The following is a 15,000-nucleotide window of genomic DNA, read 5'->3' on the forward strand; positions in this document are numbered from 1 at the left end:
CTGATCCCGATCCTGATCTTGACCCAGTAGAGTCTTCCTCAGCGTTACCCCCTCTGCCTCCTCCATGCGCTGAGCGGATCAGCTGACCGCCAGAACTTCTCAGCAGTCCAGTCTCTCGTGACGTCCGCTAGTCTTCTGCCCCCTCTGCCCTCCTCCATGACTGGGGCTCAGGGAAGCAGCTGACCTCTCACCCCCTCACCTCTGACCCCGACCCCATGGCCCAGATCTCCAGTGGCAACGGGCTGCACGCGGGCCCGCGTTCGGGGTCGCCTGGCGTGATGCGCCCCCGGGGGGGCGTGGTGGGCAAGGAGGAGGCGCTGAGGATGGAGGAGGAGGCCCTGGCACGCCTGCAGCGCGAGAAGAGACACACACTCCCCGCCACCGCCGCCTCCGCCTCCGCATCCGCATTGTCTTCATCTCCATCCTCCTCGTCCTCCTCACACAGTATGTCTTTCAGTTGTTCATCCTCCTCTCCCAGTTTAAAGGGACACTGTGCAGGAAATGGTCAAAAAAGGTACTGCAACTATGCTGCTCATTGAAACTGGGTTGGTTATTGCCAAATTTGATCTTTACATGACAGTTGTCTAAGTAATAAACACATATTTTCTAGTATGGTCCAAGTAGAGTAATTTTTGCGGCTAAAAATGGCTAATTTTGGAAATTCAAAATGGCGGACCATGGAGAAGATCCCCCTTTTCATGTATGAAAAGTGCAATTTTTCCAGTCATAGTGAATACTTAGAATTTGATGGTATTCATGAAAAAGGTAACATTAGTGAATGGGCAGCATGAATTCTGGAAATAAACAACTAAAAATCTCACACAGTGTCCCTTTAAAATATGATTGAATGATCTGACTGAATGAGTGAATAGGCTGTTTTTTGATAATATTGTTTTGTTTTATTGTTATTGCTGCAAGTGTATTGTTTTAAAATCCCTTCCAGGGACGGGCATTGGAAATTAGCTTTTGGCTATAAATGCTATGATGCTTGCTGCTTGGTTGTTACGCAACCTACATGTTATGTATCTGTCCCTATCAAATAAACTAAACTAAACTAAACTTAATTCAATATACTGTAGTGATGTTTCGGGCGGCATGTCCTCCATCAAACATTAATTATAAACACTTAAAAAACACTGTTTAAATACCCATTCCTTGGTGTGCAGACTTTATTTTCAATTTTCAGCCTCTTCTTCCTCATACTGTACATGTTTCAGTTGCTTATCGTTGTCTTCCATACACAGCACATGTATCTGTTATATTTCAGTAAATGATCGCAGTATTCTTTCTTCTTTCCGAATTTGGCCACGTTCCGGGAATATTCCCGTTCAGGAACACTGTTCCGTACATCTCCATCCTCCTCCTCCTTCCTAGTCAAAATGGTGCAAATGGTGCAAAATGGTGCAAGACTAGCAAAATCACATGAAAATTGAAAATGAAGTCCTTACACCAAGCTCCCGTTTCTCTTCATTCAATATAGTGATGTTTTTCGGGCAGCATGCCCTCCAATCAGACAGTAATTACAAACACATAAACAGTCTTTAAATACCCATCCCTTGGTATGCAGTCTTTATTTTCAATGTTCAGCCTCTTCTTCCTCACACAGTACATGTTTCAGTTGCTTTTGCTTCTCTCTCTCTAGCTGGTGGTTTAACACCGCAAAACGTTTTCTCTGCAGTTTCCACCAGTAGGTCCTCCAAGAAGCTAGATGGCGCTCTGCGTGCGCCTCAGCTTGGCGCCCCTGGGGCTGCCGGCACCTCTGGCCGCGCGGAGAGGGACCTGATCTTCTTCCCGGAGGCGGACGGCGGCAGGAAGGGCGGCGGCAGCGAGAGGGACGCGCTCAAGAACATCGACGTCAACAAGCTGACCAATGAGGAGCTGGAGAAGATCCTATTGGACACCTCCTTCGACACCAACAGCAAGGCGCCACGCCCCTCCTCGTTGCTGGGCTGCAACCTGAGTGCCTCGTACCCTGGCGGAGTGCCCCACGCGTACAGCCCCGTGCCTTTTCAACAGGTGAGAACTGTGTGTGTTTTTGTTTTTGTGTTCCCATGTTCCCATTGACGGTTAAATTAACATTAAAGGGACATTGTGTGAGATTTTTAGTTGTTTATTTACAGAATTCATGCTGCCCATTCACTAATGTTACCTTTTTCATGAATACGTACCACGAGCATGAAATTCTAAGTATTCATTATGACTGGAAAAATTGCACTTTTCATACATGAAAGGGTCCGCCGTTTTGAATTTCCAAAAATAGCCATTTTTAGCTGCAAAAATGACTCTACTTGGATCATACTAGGACATATTTGGTTATTACTATATATTTATTAGATCAAATTTGGCAATAGGCAGCCCAGTTTCAATGAGCAGCGTAGTTGCAGTACCTTTTTTGACCATTTCCTGCACAGTGTCCCTTTAATAGTATATTGATTGTGTGTATACATACAGTATGTCTCCAGATATGTGTAAATGAGTGATGTGTTAAATTTGTTTATGTTTATTTATGATGATGATTTTTGTTGATGTGCTACTGGACTAGTCTAGGAAACCCCATGCTGCTTTCTGCAATCGTTCCGATCTGACTCTACTCTCTTGTCTTGTCTTGTCTTGTCTTGTCTTGTCTTGTCTTGTCTTGTCTTGTCTTGTCTTGTCTTGTCTTGTCTTGTCTTGTCTTCTCTTCTCTTCTCTTCTCTTCTCTTCTCTTCTCTTCTCTTCTCTTCTCTTCTCTTCTCTTCTCTTCTCTTCTCTTCTCTTCTCTTCTCTCTTCTCTTCTCTTCTCTTCTCTTCTCTTCTCTTCTCTTCTCTTCTCTTCTCTCCTCTTCTCTTACTACTAATCTCCTACTCTACTCTATTCTATTCTACTGTACTCTGTTCTCCCCTACTGTATTCCACGCCACTACACTAGGTGGCGAGCTCACCATGGACCTCCATCTCCTCCATCTCCTCTGTGTCCTCCAACTCTTCGGCCCTGTCCACCCCTACGCACCCCCAAGCCCCAGGAGGGGGGGTGTTCCCCGCCTTCCCCAAACCTGTGGGCGCCTGCGTCTCCACCTTCACCAACGGATACACGCCTCCCATGTCCCACGCCACCTTCCACCACCTACCCATGCCCAGCTTCCAGCAGCCAGCCTTCCTGCCCTTCGCGCCCATACAGGTGAAGTAGCAGCAGCAGCAGTAGCAGCAGCAGCAGCAGTAGTAGTAGCAGCAGTTGTGGGAGTTGTAGCAGTAGAAGCAGTAGCAGTAGTTGTGGGAGTAGTAGCAGTAGTAGCAGTAATAGTAGCAGCAGTAGTAGTAACAGCAGCAGCAGTAGCAGCAGCAGTAGTAGCAGCAGCCTTAGTAGCAGTAGTAGTAGTAACAGCAGTTGTGGGAGTGGCAGTAGCAATAGTAGTAGTTGTAGCATTAGTAGTAATAGTAGTAGTAGTAGCAGCAGTAGTAGTAATAGTAGCAGTAGTAGCAGCAGAAGTAACAGCAGCAGCAGTAGTAGTAGCAGCAGTAGTAGTAATAGTAGCAGTAGTAGCAGCAGAAGTAACAGCAGCATTAGTAGCAGTAGTAGCAGCAGTAGTAGTAGTAGTAGCAGTAGTAGTAATAGCAGCAGTAGTAGTAGTAGTAGTAGTAATAGCAGCAGTAGTAGTAGTAGTAGTAGTTGTAGCAGTAGTAGTAGTAGTTGTAGCAGTAGTAGTAGTAGTAGTAGTAGTAGCAGTAATAGTAGCAGCAGCAGTAGTAGTAGTAGTAGTAGTAGTAATAGCAGCAGTAGTAGTAGTAGTAGTTGTAGCAGTAGTAGTAGTAGTAGCAGCAGTAGTAGTAATAGTAGCAGTAGTAGCAGTAGTAGTAGCAGCAGTAGTAGTAGTAGTAGTTGTAGTTGTAGTAGTAGTAGTAGTAGTAGTAGTAGTAGTAGCAGCAGTAGTAGTTGTAGCAGTAGTTGTAGCAGTAGTGGTAGTAGTAATAGTAGCAGTAGCAGTAGCAGCAGCAGCAGTAGTAGTAGCAGTAGTAGTAGTAGCAGTAGTAGTAGTAGTTGTAGCAGTAGCAGCAGTAGTAGTAGCAGCAGCAGTAGTAGTAGTAATAGTAGCAGTAGTAGTAGTAGTAGTAGTAGTAGCAGTAATAGTAGCAGTAGTAGCAGTAGTAGTAGTAGTAGTAGTAGTAGTAGTAGTAGTAGTAGTAGTAGTAGTAGTAGTAGTAGTAGTAGCAGTAGCAGTAGCAGTAGTAGCAGTAGCAGTAGCAGTAGCAGTAGCAGTAGCAGTAGCAGTAGCAGCAGCAGCAGCAGCAGCAGCAGCAGCAGCAGCAGCAGCAGCAGTAGTAGCAGCATCAGTAGTAGCAGCAGCAGCAGTAGCATCAGCCGTAGTAGTAGCAGCAGCAGCAGTAGCATCAGCTTTATTTGTCCCATTATAGGTAATTGTTTTGCAGTGGTAGTACACGTCTCATGCTCGCACGCACGAGCGCATGCGCGTACGCGCGGACTCGCACGGACTCGCACTTCCATAAAACATTTAAAAATGGCAAAAAGGTTTTTTTTTAAATTATAAATACAGTGCCCTCCATAATTATTGGCACCCCTGGTTGAGATGTGTTTTTTAGCTTCCAATTATTTTTTTTTTTTTCTAAATAATATGGGACCTTAATGGAAAAAAAGAGAAAAATCCAACCTTCAATACAAGTGCATTTATTCAGTGGGGAAAAAATCCCACATAAAGAAATAATTGTTTGACATCAAATAATGTGTGTCACAATTATTAGCACCCCTGGTGTTAATATTTTGTACAACCCCCTTTTGCCAACAAAACAGCACCTAATCTTCTCCTATAATGTTTCACAAGATGGGAAAAGACAGAAAGAGGGATCTTCAGCCATTCCTCTTTGCAGAATCTCTCTAAATCATCCAGAGACCTGGGTCCTCTCCTTTGTACTCTCCTCTTCAGCTCACCCCACAGGTTCTCAATGGGGTTGAGGTCAGGGGACTGAGATGGCCATGGGAGGAGCTTGATTTTGTGTCTGGTGAACCATTTCTGTGTAGATTTGGCGATATGTTTAGGGTCATTGTCTTGCTGAAAGACCCAGTGACGACCCAGCTTCAGCTTTCGGGCAGAGGGCAACAGATTTTGATTTAAAATGTCCTGGTATTTCAAAGCATTCATGATGCCATGCACCCTAAACAAGGTTCCCAGGGCTTTGGAAGCGAAACAGCCCCACAGCATCACTGACCCACCCCCATACTTCACAGTGGGTATGAGGTGCTTTTCAGCATGCACATCTTTCGTGTACGCCAGACCCCACTTAGAGTGTTTGTTGCCAAAAAATCTCAATCTTGGTCTCATCTGACCAAAGCAACGGTCCCAGTTGAAGCCCCAATACCGCTTGGCGAACTCCAGACGCTTGCGTTTATGATTGTGAGTGAGGAAAGGGTTTTCTCCGTGCATGCCTCCCAAACAGCTTGTTGGCGTGTAGACAGCGCCTGATGGTTGATTTGGAGACTTTGTGACCCCAGGATGCTACCATTTGTTGTAATTCTGTAACAGTGAGCTTTGGAGATCTTTTGATTTCTCTTACCATCCTCCTCACTGTGCGTGGTGGCAAAATAAACTTGGGTCCTCGTCCAGGCTTGTTTACCACTGTTCCAGTTGTTTTGAACTTCTTAATTATTCCTCTCACAGTGGATATGGGCAGCTGCAGTTGAGTGGCAATCTTCTTGTAGCCTCTGCCTGACCTGTGAAGGTTGACGCACATCTGCCTCACTTGTATGCTGTGTTCCTTTGTCTTTCCCATGTTTAAGAGTGGATAAGAGAAATGGCCTCGCTGTCACGTCATATTTATACCCCAGGAAAACAGGAAGTGATGAATTACTAATTAAATGTTCCTACATACTCTGGTAAACTTTGTAAACTACTGTAGAAATGACAGAAATGCTTCAATTATATTTATTTCCTGGGAATTGTTAAGGGTGCCAATAATTGTGGAACAGGTGATTTAATGAAAAATAATTATTTTTTAGTCAGGGATTTTTTTATTTTCTTACAATTAATTTGAGTTGAAGGCTACATTTTCCTACAATTTTCAGTGTGACAGTATTCTTCTGCAATAAACACTGAATTTATTTTAAGGCTTTTAACACATCTCAACCAGGGGTGCCAATAATTATGGAGGGCACTGTAAAATGATCTAAGATGGAAAGATAAAAATATGAAGTGCCAAAAAATATACACACGACATACGGCTATCCTAGTGGAACAGCTGAATACAGTAGTGGAGGGTTTGACCAGAGAGAATAGATAAGAGAGAGGTTCCGCTGGCGCATTGTTTCCGGGTTCTACTGTCGCGAGGGGGGGGGCAGACCTAAGGACTGTTCTATTCAATGCTAGGAGCATTATGACACGCCCCTTTAGGCAGACCGGAACCTGGTCATGTTAGGTGCCCATAGCAACTTATTATGTTGGCATATCTCTATATTACATTACATTACATTACATTACATTGCATTTGGCAGACGCTTTATAACCAAAGAAGAAGAATATATAAGAAGAAGATATTTAAAGAATCTCTGGTTTGACCGAGTGCTTGTACTGTATGTTGCTGTAGGTGTACCAGCCGGCCGCGGTCACGCCCGAGATGGCCAAGCTCTTCGACAAGATCACTAGTACCTCGGAATACCTGCGCAGCGAGAGGTCGTCCAGCATGGACTCGGACTCCACGCCCGCGCCCCCCAAATCCCTGGAACCAGCGCCAGCGCCCTCCGCACCGGCCGCCGAACCGCCAGCCATCAGCCGATTTGATTGGCTGGACCTGGACCCCCTCAGCATGCGCAGGGGGGAGCAGGAGGAGGGTGGGGGTGCGGGTGGGGGGCCGGCGGGGGTGTCCGGTACACACAGGCCCGGTGCTAGTGGTGGTAACGGGGAGGTGGGGGGAGGAGGGGCGTGTGCTGTTGCTAGGGACCCCTGGGATGCCGTGCTATTGGACGAGCCAGAGGGGCGGAGTAAAGGAGGGCCGGGAGCAGGTGAGGCACCTGAGCAGGTGACAACGCCTGGCGTCTCTCAGCAGCGCAGGGCCTCGACTGGGACGCCGGTCACCAGAAGCCAGTCCCTCAACATCTCAACCAATCACCAGGTAAGGGACTGGCTTACCCCCTCGCACACTCACACACACACACAGACACACACTCAGACACACACAGACACACACAGACACACACAGACACACACAGACACACACAGACACACACAGACACACACAGACACACACAGACACACACAGACACACACAGACACACACAGACACAAATCGGCTTGGAGCGCCTGTAGATAATGGTACTCAGGTGCTCATCTGTACTGAGAGAAGAAAAAATTAAAAAAAAGATGATCTGAGACACTGTGAGGAAAATGAATATTGTAAACATAATGTAACATGACAAATCTATTTAAAATCACACGGGCCATATTGGCCGTCATTCTGGCATTTTCTGCACACACACACACACTGTCTTTGGGAGGTAAACGTTGGGACTTCCAAATGGTAACTGTGTGACTCTCTGGGTTTTTTTTTCTCCTTTCAGGCAAATCTGACATGGTCAGGCGGGGTTGTTCCCTTGAAAATGTACCCTGAATGTATCGTCAATGGTGCTGGGTATTACCACTACTGTCTAATAGAGAAGCTATGCTCATCTTTTTCCAAACAAAACAAACAAAACGTTAAAAGATTGTATGTTTCCAGGTTTGGGAGTCTTCCCAGCCTGCCTCCTTTCAACCCAAGAAAATAGCTTTTCTAGGGTCTTTTTCTGTAATATTTTTGTGTCGTGATTGGCTCTAGGAATGTTAATTTTTGTCTATTTTTGGAGCTTTGGCTCATTTAGGAGTGCATTTCCTCCCCTGTCCAACATTTTCCCTAACCCCAGAAAAGTTTGTTCTTTTCAGGCTGTTTTGAGTTCATGGTTATATTTAGAGTGTACTTTCTCTGACGTATATCCAACCTAGTGTGCTAAATATCACGGTTGTGAATGTGAAGATCCCATTTTTTACTGCTCCAACCAGAACAGAGCTGACTACTGTTCTCTGCAGTTTCCCGGTTTTATCACAAGTTTGACTGGCCTACAATGTTTGAGTCAGAAGGAGGATTTCCTGAGAACACAAAGAATGACTAAGAGTAAGAGTCAGAGTCTTTGTGTGTGTGTGCGTGTGTGTGAGCGCGTGCGTGCGTGCGTGCGTGTGTGTGCGTGTGCGTGCGCGTGCGCGTGCGCGTGTGCGTGCGTGTGCGTGCGTGTGCGTGCGTGTGTGCGTGTGTGTTACTCCCAGAAAGCTGACTTCCTCCCTCATTGTGTGGTGTGATGTCTGAGCGGGACAATCGAGGGCTGTCACACACACACTTCCCACTGTGAGCCAGGGCACTGCCTGTTCTGGCCTTCTGGAGCATTCTGTGTGTGTGTGTGTGTGTGTGTGTGTGTGTGTGTGTGTGTGTGTGTGTGTGTGTGTGTGTGTGTGTGTGCGTGTGCGTGTGCGTGTGCGTGTGCGTGTGCGTGTGCGTGTGCGTGTGCGCGTGCGCGTGCGCGTGCGCGTGCGCGTGCGCGTGCGCGTGCGCGTGCGTGTGTGTGTGTGGTCAGACTACTCCTTATTGGCTTCTTCCATGTAGCCCAGCGTTTCCCAACTGTCTTTTCTGGGCACCCATATTTTATAAATCCCAACCCTTCACAACCCAAGTCAATAGAAATTCTTAGTGTATCTCAAAATAAATGCATAGTCTTAGTATAGTATTAGTTGACCCTATTGTTTTGGGTTGGGGGGGCTTTTTGCCTTTATTTGACAGGAAAGTGAAGGTAATGACAGGAAACGAGTAGGGAGAGAGAGACGGGGAAGGTTGGGCAAAGGACCCGGGCCGGGAATCGAACCTAGGTCGGGAATCGAACCTAGGTCGGCCGTATATCAAACGAGTGCCCTACCATTTGCACCTTGATATGGCCTCAGTTGACCATTGTTAAACTAGAGTGCAGTGAAGCGACCACCCCAGAAAATCCTCTGCGACCGACATGTGAGTCCCTGAGCCAGTCTTTGGGAAAGCATGCTGATATGGTCACTCACAGTGGCCTGGCTGGCTTTACTGTAGATGGGGTGGGAGGTGTACAATATAGGCCTATGTTTTTGCACAATAGCCTTTTTTTACTTTAGTTTTTATTTTTCCCTTCCCTGATATTACCAGTGTTATATGTCTTAATGGACACTATGTGTATTTACTCTATGTAAGCTACTTGACACCTGAATTTCCCCCTGCCTGGGGATCAATAAAGTTGCTCTCTACTCTACTCTACTCTACTCTACTCTACTCTACTCTACTCTACTCTACTCTACTCTACTCTAGTCTAACCCAGGGAAAAGACAGCGGCGGAATTAATTGACTGTATGGATGAGCAAGTGGCAGAAGCGGCAAAAGCTTCAAAAGCATTTCTAGCGTCGAGGGCGTCAAAACCGTCAAGAGACGAGTTGAATAGAATATAAATCGAAGAAATAGAAGAATAGAAGTCGAAGCGAAAAAAAAATATGTAATGAGCTTCTCGGCAGCAGGTGCCAGCCAATGGAATGTTTAGATTTTTCGAAAACACGAGCTTCAGTTGGTCGCGCTCCCTGATTGAATGTTAAAAGTCGAATCTTGGGCAGCGTTTGTCCCCCCTGATGTGTGTTTGCAGTCTGTTGCATATCTGTTCCTACAGTTACAAGTCAGCTGACTTACACATTTAAATTGGCCTTTTGGCCTTCTAGAACAGAACTCCATGTGGTTGTATTAACAGAATCCTTACTACTATAGTCATAAGTAATGGTATAAACAATGATAATTCACATTTAATAAATAATGTGGAGTAGAACTGCTCTTATTTAGACACGCAGTACAGGCCACATGCCCATGGCTGACAGATATCATAAAAGCTGGGGGACTGCCTCATGAGCGTCATATTTTCCAACATGCCTAGAGAGTGAACCCATTTTGGCTATTTTAGGCATATTTTCTGTCAAGGAAATCATGTCATATGACATAATACAACAGTGTAGAAACTAAGAGTTGACATTTAAATCCTGCCCCCATGTTCAGATACCTCATTATTTTCAGATGCGTTCTGTACTTTCGTGCTGTAAGGTAGTTAGTAAGTTTAATTTGAAAAAATGAAAAACACACACACACACACACAGTTGAAAGATCCGAAACTGGAAACTTTAAGGGACACTGAGGAGATTTTTAGTTGTCTATTTCCAGAGTTCATGCTACCCATTCACTAATGTTACCTTTTTAATGAATACTTACCACCACCATCAAATTCTAAGTATTCATTATGACTGGAAAAATTGCACTTTTCATACATGAAAAGGGGGATCTTCTCCATGGTCCACCATTTTGAATTTCCAAAAATAGCCATTTTTAGCTGCAAAAAGGACTGTACTTGGACCATACTAGAAAATATTTGTTTATTACTTAATAAACTTTCATGTAAAGATCAAATTTGGCAATATGCAGCCTAGTTTCAAAGAGCAGCATAGTTGCAGTACCTTTTTTGACCATTTTCCAGCACAGTGTCCCTTTAACTGGAGCTTAAGTGTTTTGTAGTGGTAGACTAAAGTGAATTTGAATACATTATTTTCCGCCGTCCGCTCAGATCAGATGCAGAAGTGTTTTCTAAAGGCAGATAAGGCAGCAGCACCTCCCTTGGTGCCCTTGGTTGACCCCCAGGCTGAGCTCAGCTGAGCTTATCACTTCGCCTGCCTGTGGCACCAGTTGAAAGTGGAAGTCTTGATTGCCGTGCTTGCTTTCTCATGCCACGCCATGCCATGTGGTGAAGATGGAGGGGGACTAAAGTGGAGAGCCGTTTAGATTCTCACTCGAGGGGAGAGACGAGAGGGGTGTGCATTGGTGTGTGCTTGTGTGTGTGCTTGTGTGTGTGTGTGCTTCTGAAGATGCCAGCTCCTCTGCTGGTGTGTGTGCGTGTGCGTGTGCGCGCTTGTGTGTGTGTGTGTGTGTGTGTGTGTGTGTGTGTGTGTGTGTGTGTGTGTGTGTGTGTTTGTGTGTGTGTGCTTGCGTGCGTGTGTGCTTGCGTGCGTGTGTGCGTGCGTGCGTGCGTGCGTGCGTGCGTGCGTGCGTGTGTGTGCTTCTGAAGATGCCAGCCCAGCTCCTCTGCTGGTATGGGGGGTGTTGTGTCTTTGGAATATGAGCTCCTGCTGGTTTTGCATGCAGACCTGCATTTGCATGGGGGGGGGAGGCGGCGGCGGGGTTAATGGAAACAGGGGGGTGTGGTGGGGGCGGGGGGTGTGGTGGCTGGGTGTTTGCATGGGGGAGGAAGGGGGATGTGGGTGTTCACTGTGGCATTATTTTCTATGCCACCACCGGGCACAAAAATAAATAAGTTGTTTTCTCCTCAGACCATGAAGACTGGTCGTGATATGAAATAATAATAAAAAAAGGAAATCTATGCCTGCTGTTTTGGACTCCTAAAAATATGCTCATATTTAAAATCTGTTCGACTTGTGGAGTGTTTCTAGTATCTAGTGTCGCTAGTGTTTCACGGGTAGCTGAGTTTCAAATGTCACTGGTAACAAATGGACCATAATCTAACCTGTCCGCCATGGACGCACCATGAGCTCTCTCAGGCAAGCGCTGATGAGGCCTTTGGCTTATGAGGTTCCAGTGGAGCAAAAGAAACTGTTCTAATGTGAACAACACTTGATTGTTTGATTGCTGTTGGTTGTAGGAGAGTTTTGAAAACTGTCAGTCCAGTCGTTGGTTTCTCGCACAAAGTCCCGTTTGATTTCCCATGTTGAATTTCACTGTGTGGTGTATTTTTCTTGTGGCTGGGCTGGTGTGGGAAAGTGAGAATTGAGTGCAGGGTTGCCAGATGAGGCTGACTACATCCAGCTCAAAAAATGCTGAAAACCCGCCTGGAAGCACTAAATCCCGCCCTATTCTGTTGATTTCTGGGGCAAAAAATTGGGCGATTTTTTTTTTTTTTTTAATTTTTAAAAAAATGTTTCTCCAAAATCGATTTTTACCTGCAGACGGCCATCCTGACCAGCCCAATTGGGGGGGAAACCGCCCAATCTGGCAACACTGAGTGTGTTATTTCGTACAGTATTTGGTGTGTGTGGGTGTACAGTACAGTGCCGCACAGTGCAGGTCTGAACAGCTCCCATGGAAGCAGAGCAGCTCCTGTCTTCTCTCCTCTGATTGGCTGGCTGGCCCATCCCTGCTTGTTCCGCCTGGCCCCTATTGACATGGGAGCCCTGTATCCTAGCAGCCGTGTGTGTGCGTGTGTGTGTCTGTGTGTATGTCCGTGTCTGTCTGTGTCTGTCTGTCTGTCTGTGTCTGTCTGTCTGTCCTAGTAGTAGCTGATTTGTGTATGTGTGTATCCTAGTGTGTGGGTGTTGGTGTGAGGGTGTGTGTCCGTCCTAGTAGTTACTGGTGTGTGTGTGTGTGTGTACAGCTCGTTAGGTAATCTGTCCGATCTGGCCACTGTGGTGGTATCGAGTTACCCCCGCAGCGGGTTCACCAGACGCCTCATCCTCGTGTGTGTGTGTGTGTGTGTGTGTGTGTGTGTGTGTGTGTGTGTGTGTGTGTGTGTGTGTGTGTGTGTGTGTGTGTGTGTGTGTGTGTGTGTGTGTGTGTGTGTGTGTGTGTGTGTGTGTGTGTGTGTGTTTTGGTGACTGACTGTCTGAGTGATTGAATGTCTGGCCCAGTGATGGCACACGTGCATGGGCATGCAGAGGTTTTCTATGAGGTGGCCGTGTCCTATGTCTGAATGCAGAGGTTTTCTATGAGGTGGCCACTGTGTCATGTGTCTGAATGCAGAGGTTTTCTATGAGGTGGCCACATTGTCATATGTCTGAATGTGCTTGTGTGCACTGTACTGTACCTGATACTGTACTTCCTATAGCACCAGTGGTGATGGGACGACAATTGATGCGAGACTGTGTGTGTGTGTGTGTGTGTGTGTGTGTGTGTGTGTGTGTGTGTGTGTGTGTGTGTGTGTGTGTTTGCATGCGTGTGTGTGTGTAGGTGACTGACTGTCTGAGTGATTGAGTGTCTGGCCCAGTGATAGCACACGTGCATGGGCATGCAGAGGTTTTCTATGAGGTGGCCGTGTCCTATGTCCAGTGGTGATGGGACGACAATTGATGCGAGACTGTGCGTGCGTGCGTGCGTGCGTGCGTGCGTGCGTGCGTCCAGCTGTGAGGTTGTTGTCAGTGTGCTGAGGATTAGTGGTGTAAAGCAGCCAGCCGACCCTACTGCTGCTACTGCTGCTAGGCTGCTGTTAGGCTGCCGACCCTACTGCTGCTGCTGCTGCTAGGCTGCTGTTAGGCTGCCGACCCTGCTGCTGCTGCTACTGCTGCTAGGCTGCTGTTAGGCTGCCGACCCTGCTGCTGCTGCTGCTGCTAGGCTGCTGTTAGGCTGCCGACCCTACTGCTGCTGCTGCTGCTAGGCTGCTGTTAGGCTGCCGACCCTGCTGCTGCTGCTGCTGCTGCTAGGCTGCTGTTAGGCTGCCGACCCTGCTGCTGCTGCTGCTGCTGCTAGGCTGCTGCTAGGCTGCCGACCCTACTGCTGCTGCTGCTGCTAGGCTGCTGTTAGGCTGCCGACCCTGCTGCTGCTGCTGCTGCTAGGCTGCTGCTAGGCTGCCGACCCTACTGCTGCTGCTGCTGCTAGGCTGCTGTTAGGCTGCCGACCCTGCTGCTGCTGCTGCTGCTAGGCTGCTGTTAGGCTGCCGACCCTGCTGCTGCTGCTGCTGCTGCTGCTAGGCTGCTGGTCTGGTCACGCTCCAGTGGTGGAAAGGTGTGTGTGTGTGTGCGTTCTCATGCTCTAGTGGTTTGTGTGTGTGTCAGAGGACGCTCAGTCACGCTCACTTTGTGTGTGTGCGTGTGCGTGTGCGCGTGCGCGTGCGTGTGCGTGTGCGTGTTTGTGCGTGTGCGTGTGCGTGCATGCTTGTGTGCTCATACCCTTGGTGTGAAGCTGTGGCTGCTGTATGATGTATGCTGTCATGATAACAGGCTGTCGTGTCCACCACTCACTGATAAGAGGAAGAGATGCTGAGATGACTCTGACACTCAGCTCCCCTATCAGATCGTGATGATGAGAGAGAGAGAGAGAGAGAGAGAGAGAGAGAGAGAGAGAGAGAGAGAGAGAGAGAGAGAGAGAGAGAGAGAGAGAGAGAGAGAGAGAGAGAGAGAGAGAGAGAGAGAGAGAGAGAGAGAGAGAGAGAGAGAGAGAGAGAGAGAGAGAGAGAGAGAGAGAGAGAGAGAGAGAGAGAGAGAGATGCTTTTGTTTATGATGCTCTGCTGCTGTTCATGACACTGACAGTGTCTGCTAACGACAGCATGCTACGCTAAGGCAATGGAATATCCTGGCTATCGCCAGTCGATATCAAAAACGAGACATAGTCTGGGAACCATGTTCATTTTCTCGTAGGGGAGGTCGAAAATTTTATTTTTCAGAAATGAAAAGGTGGATTTTCTCCATGTCTTTCAGTTTGAATTTCCAGAAAAATAGATTTTTGTTTTTGCTGCAAAACTTACTGTACTTTGTTCATACTAGTAGATATTCGTTTATTACTTAGCAAATATTCATGAAAAGATCAAATGTGGCAATAGGCAGCACAGTTTCAATCTGCAGCACAGTAGCAGTAGCTACTCTCTCTGGCCACAATTCCACACCTTTAAACTATGAACACAATTAAAGTGAAGTATATTTGTGAATTTTGACATATTTATTCATTTCTACCCATGTCATTCCAATATATTTTCAGCAGCAGTTATTAGGATGACTGACTGTCCTGCCCTGTCCCCTCTTGCTCCGAGTAACGAGGTCTGTTTAGTCCATTTGTTTGTAACCTCAGCCCTAATAGTCAACTCCAATCCATACTTACTGTGACGGCCGCACACTTTTCTGAAGTCTAAGGCCTAAAGTAAACCATGAGGACTGGAAAGTATGCCCTGTGCTGTCATGTGTCTGGAAAGTATGCCCTGTGCTGTCATGTGTCTGTCTACCATAGCTGGA

General features: G+C 46.9%; 1 protein-coding gene across 1 annotated transcript in view; it reads left to right on the forward strand.

Annotated features, from left to right (window-relative positions):
* Positions 1-15,000, forward strand: part of LOC134448114 (phosphatidylinositol 4-phosphate 3-kinase C2 domain-containing subunit alpha-like) — a gene marked incomplete at its 3' end in the record, with an annotated part of 44,539 nt that overhangs the window by 18,698 nt on the left and 10,841 nt on the right. Inside the window, exons 2-5 of the mRNA XM_063197871.1 lie at positions 1-444; positions 1,679-2,016; positions 2,909-3,157; positions 6,571-7,095. The exon at positions 1-444 is cut by the window's left edge and continues 18 nt beyond it. Of these exons, the coding sequence (XP_063053941.1) occupies positions 216-444; positions 1,679-2,016; positions 2,909-3,157; positions 6,571-7,095 (1,341 nt within the window). The remainder of the gene's footprint in view (positions 445-1,678; positions 2,017-2,908; positions 3,158-6,570; positions 7,096-15,000) is intronic.

The sequence above is a fragment of the Engraulis encrasicolus genome, chromosome 4 (assembly GCF_034702125.1).
Source record: "Engraulis encrasicolus isolate BLACKSEA-1 chromosome 4, IST_EnEncr_1.0, whole genome shotgun sequence".
NCBI lineage: Eukaryota > Metazoa > Chordata > Actinopteri > Clupeiformes > Engraulidae > Engraulis > Engraulis encrasicolus.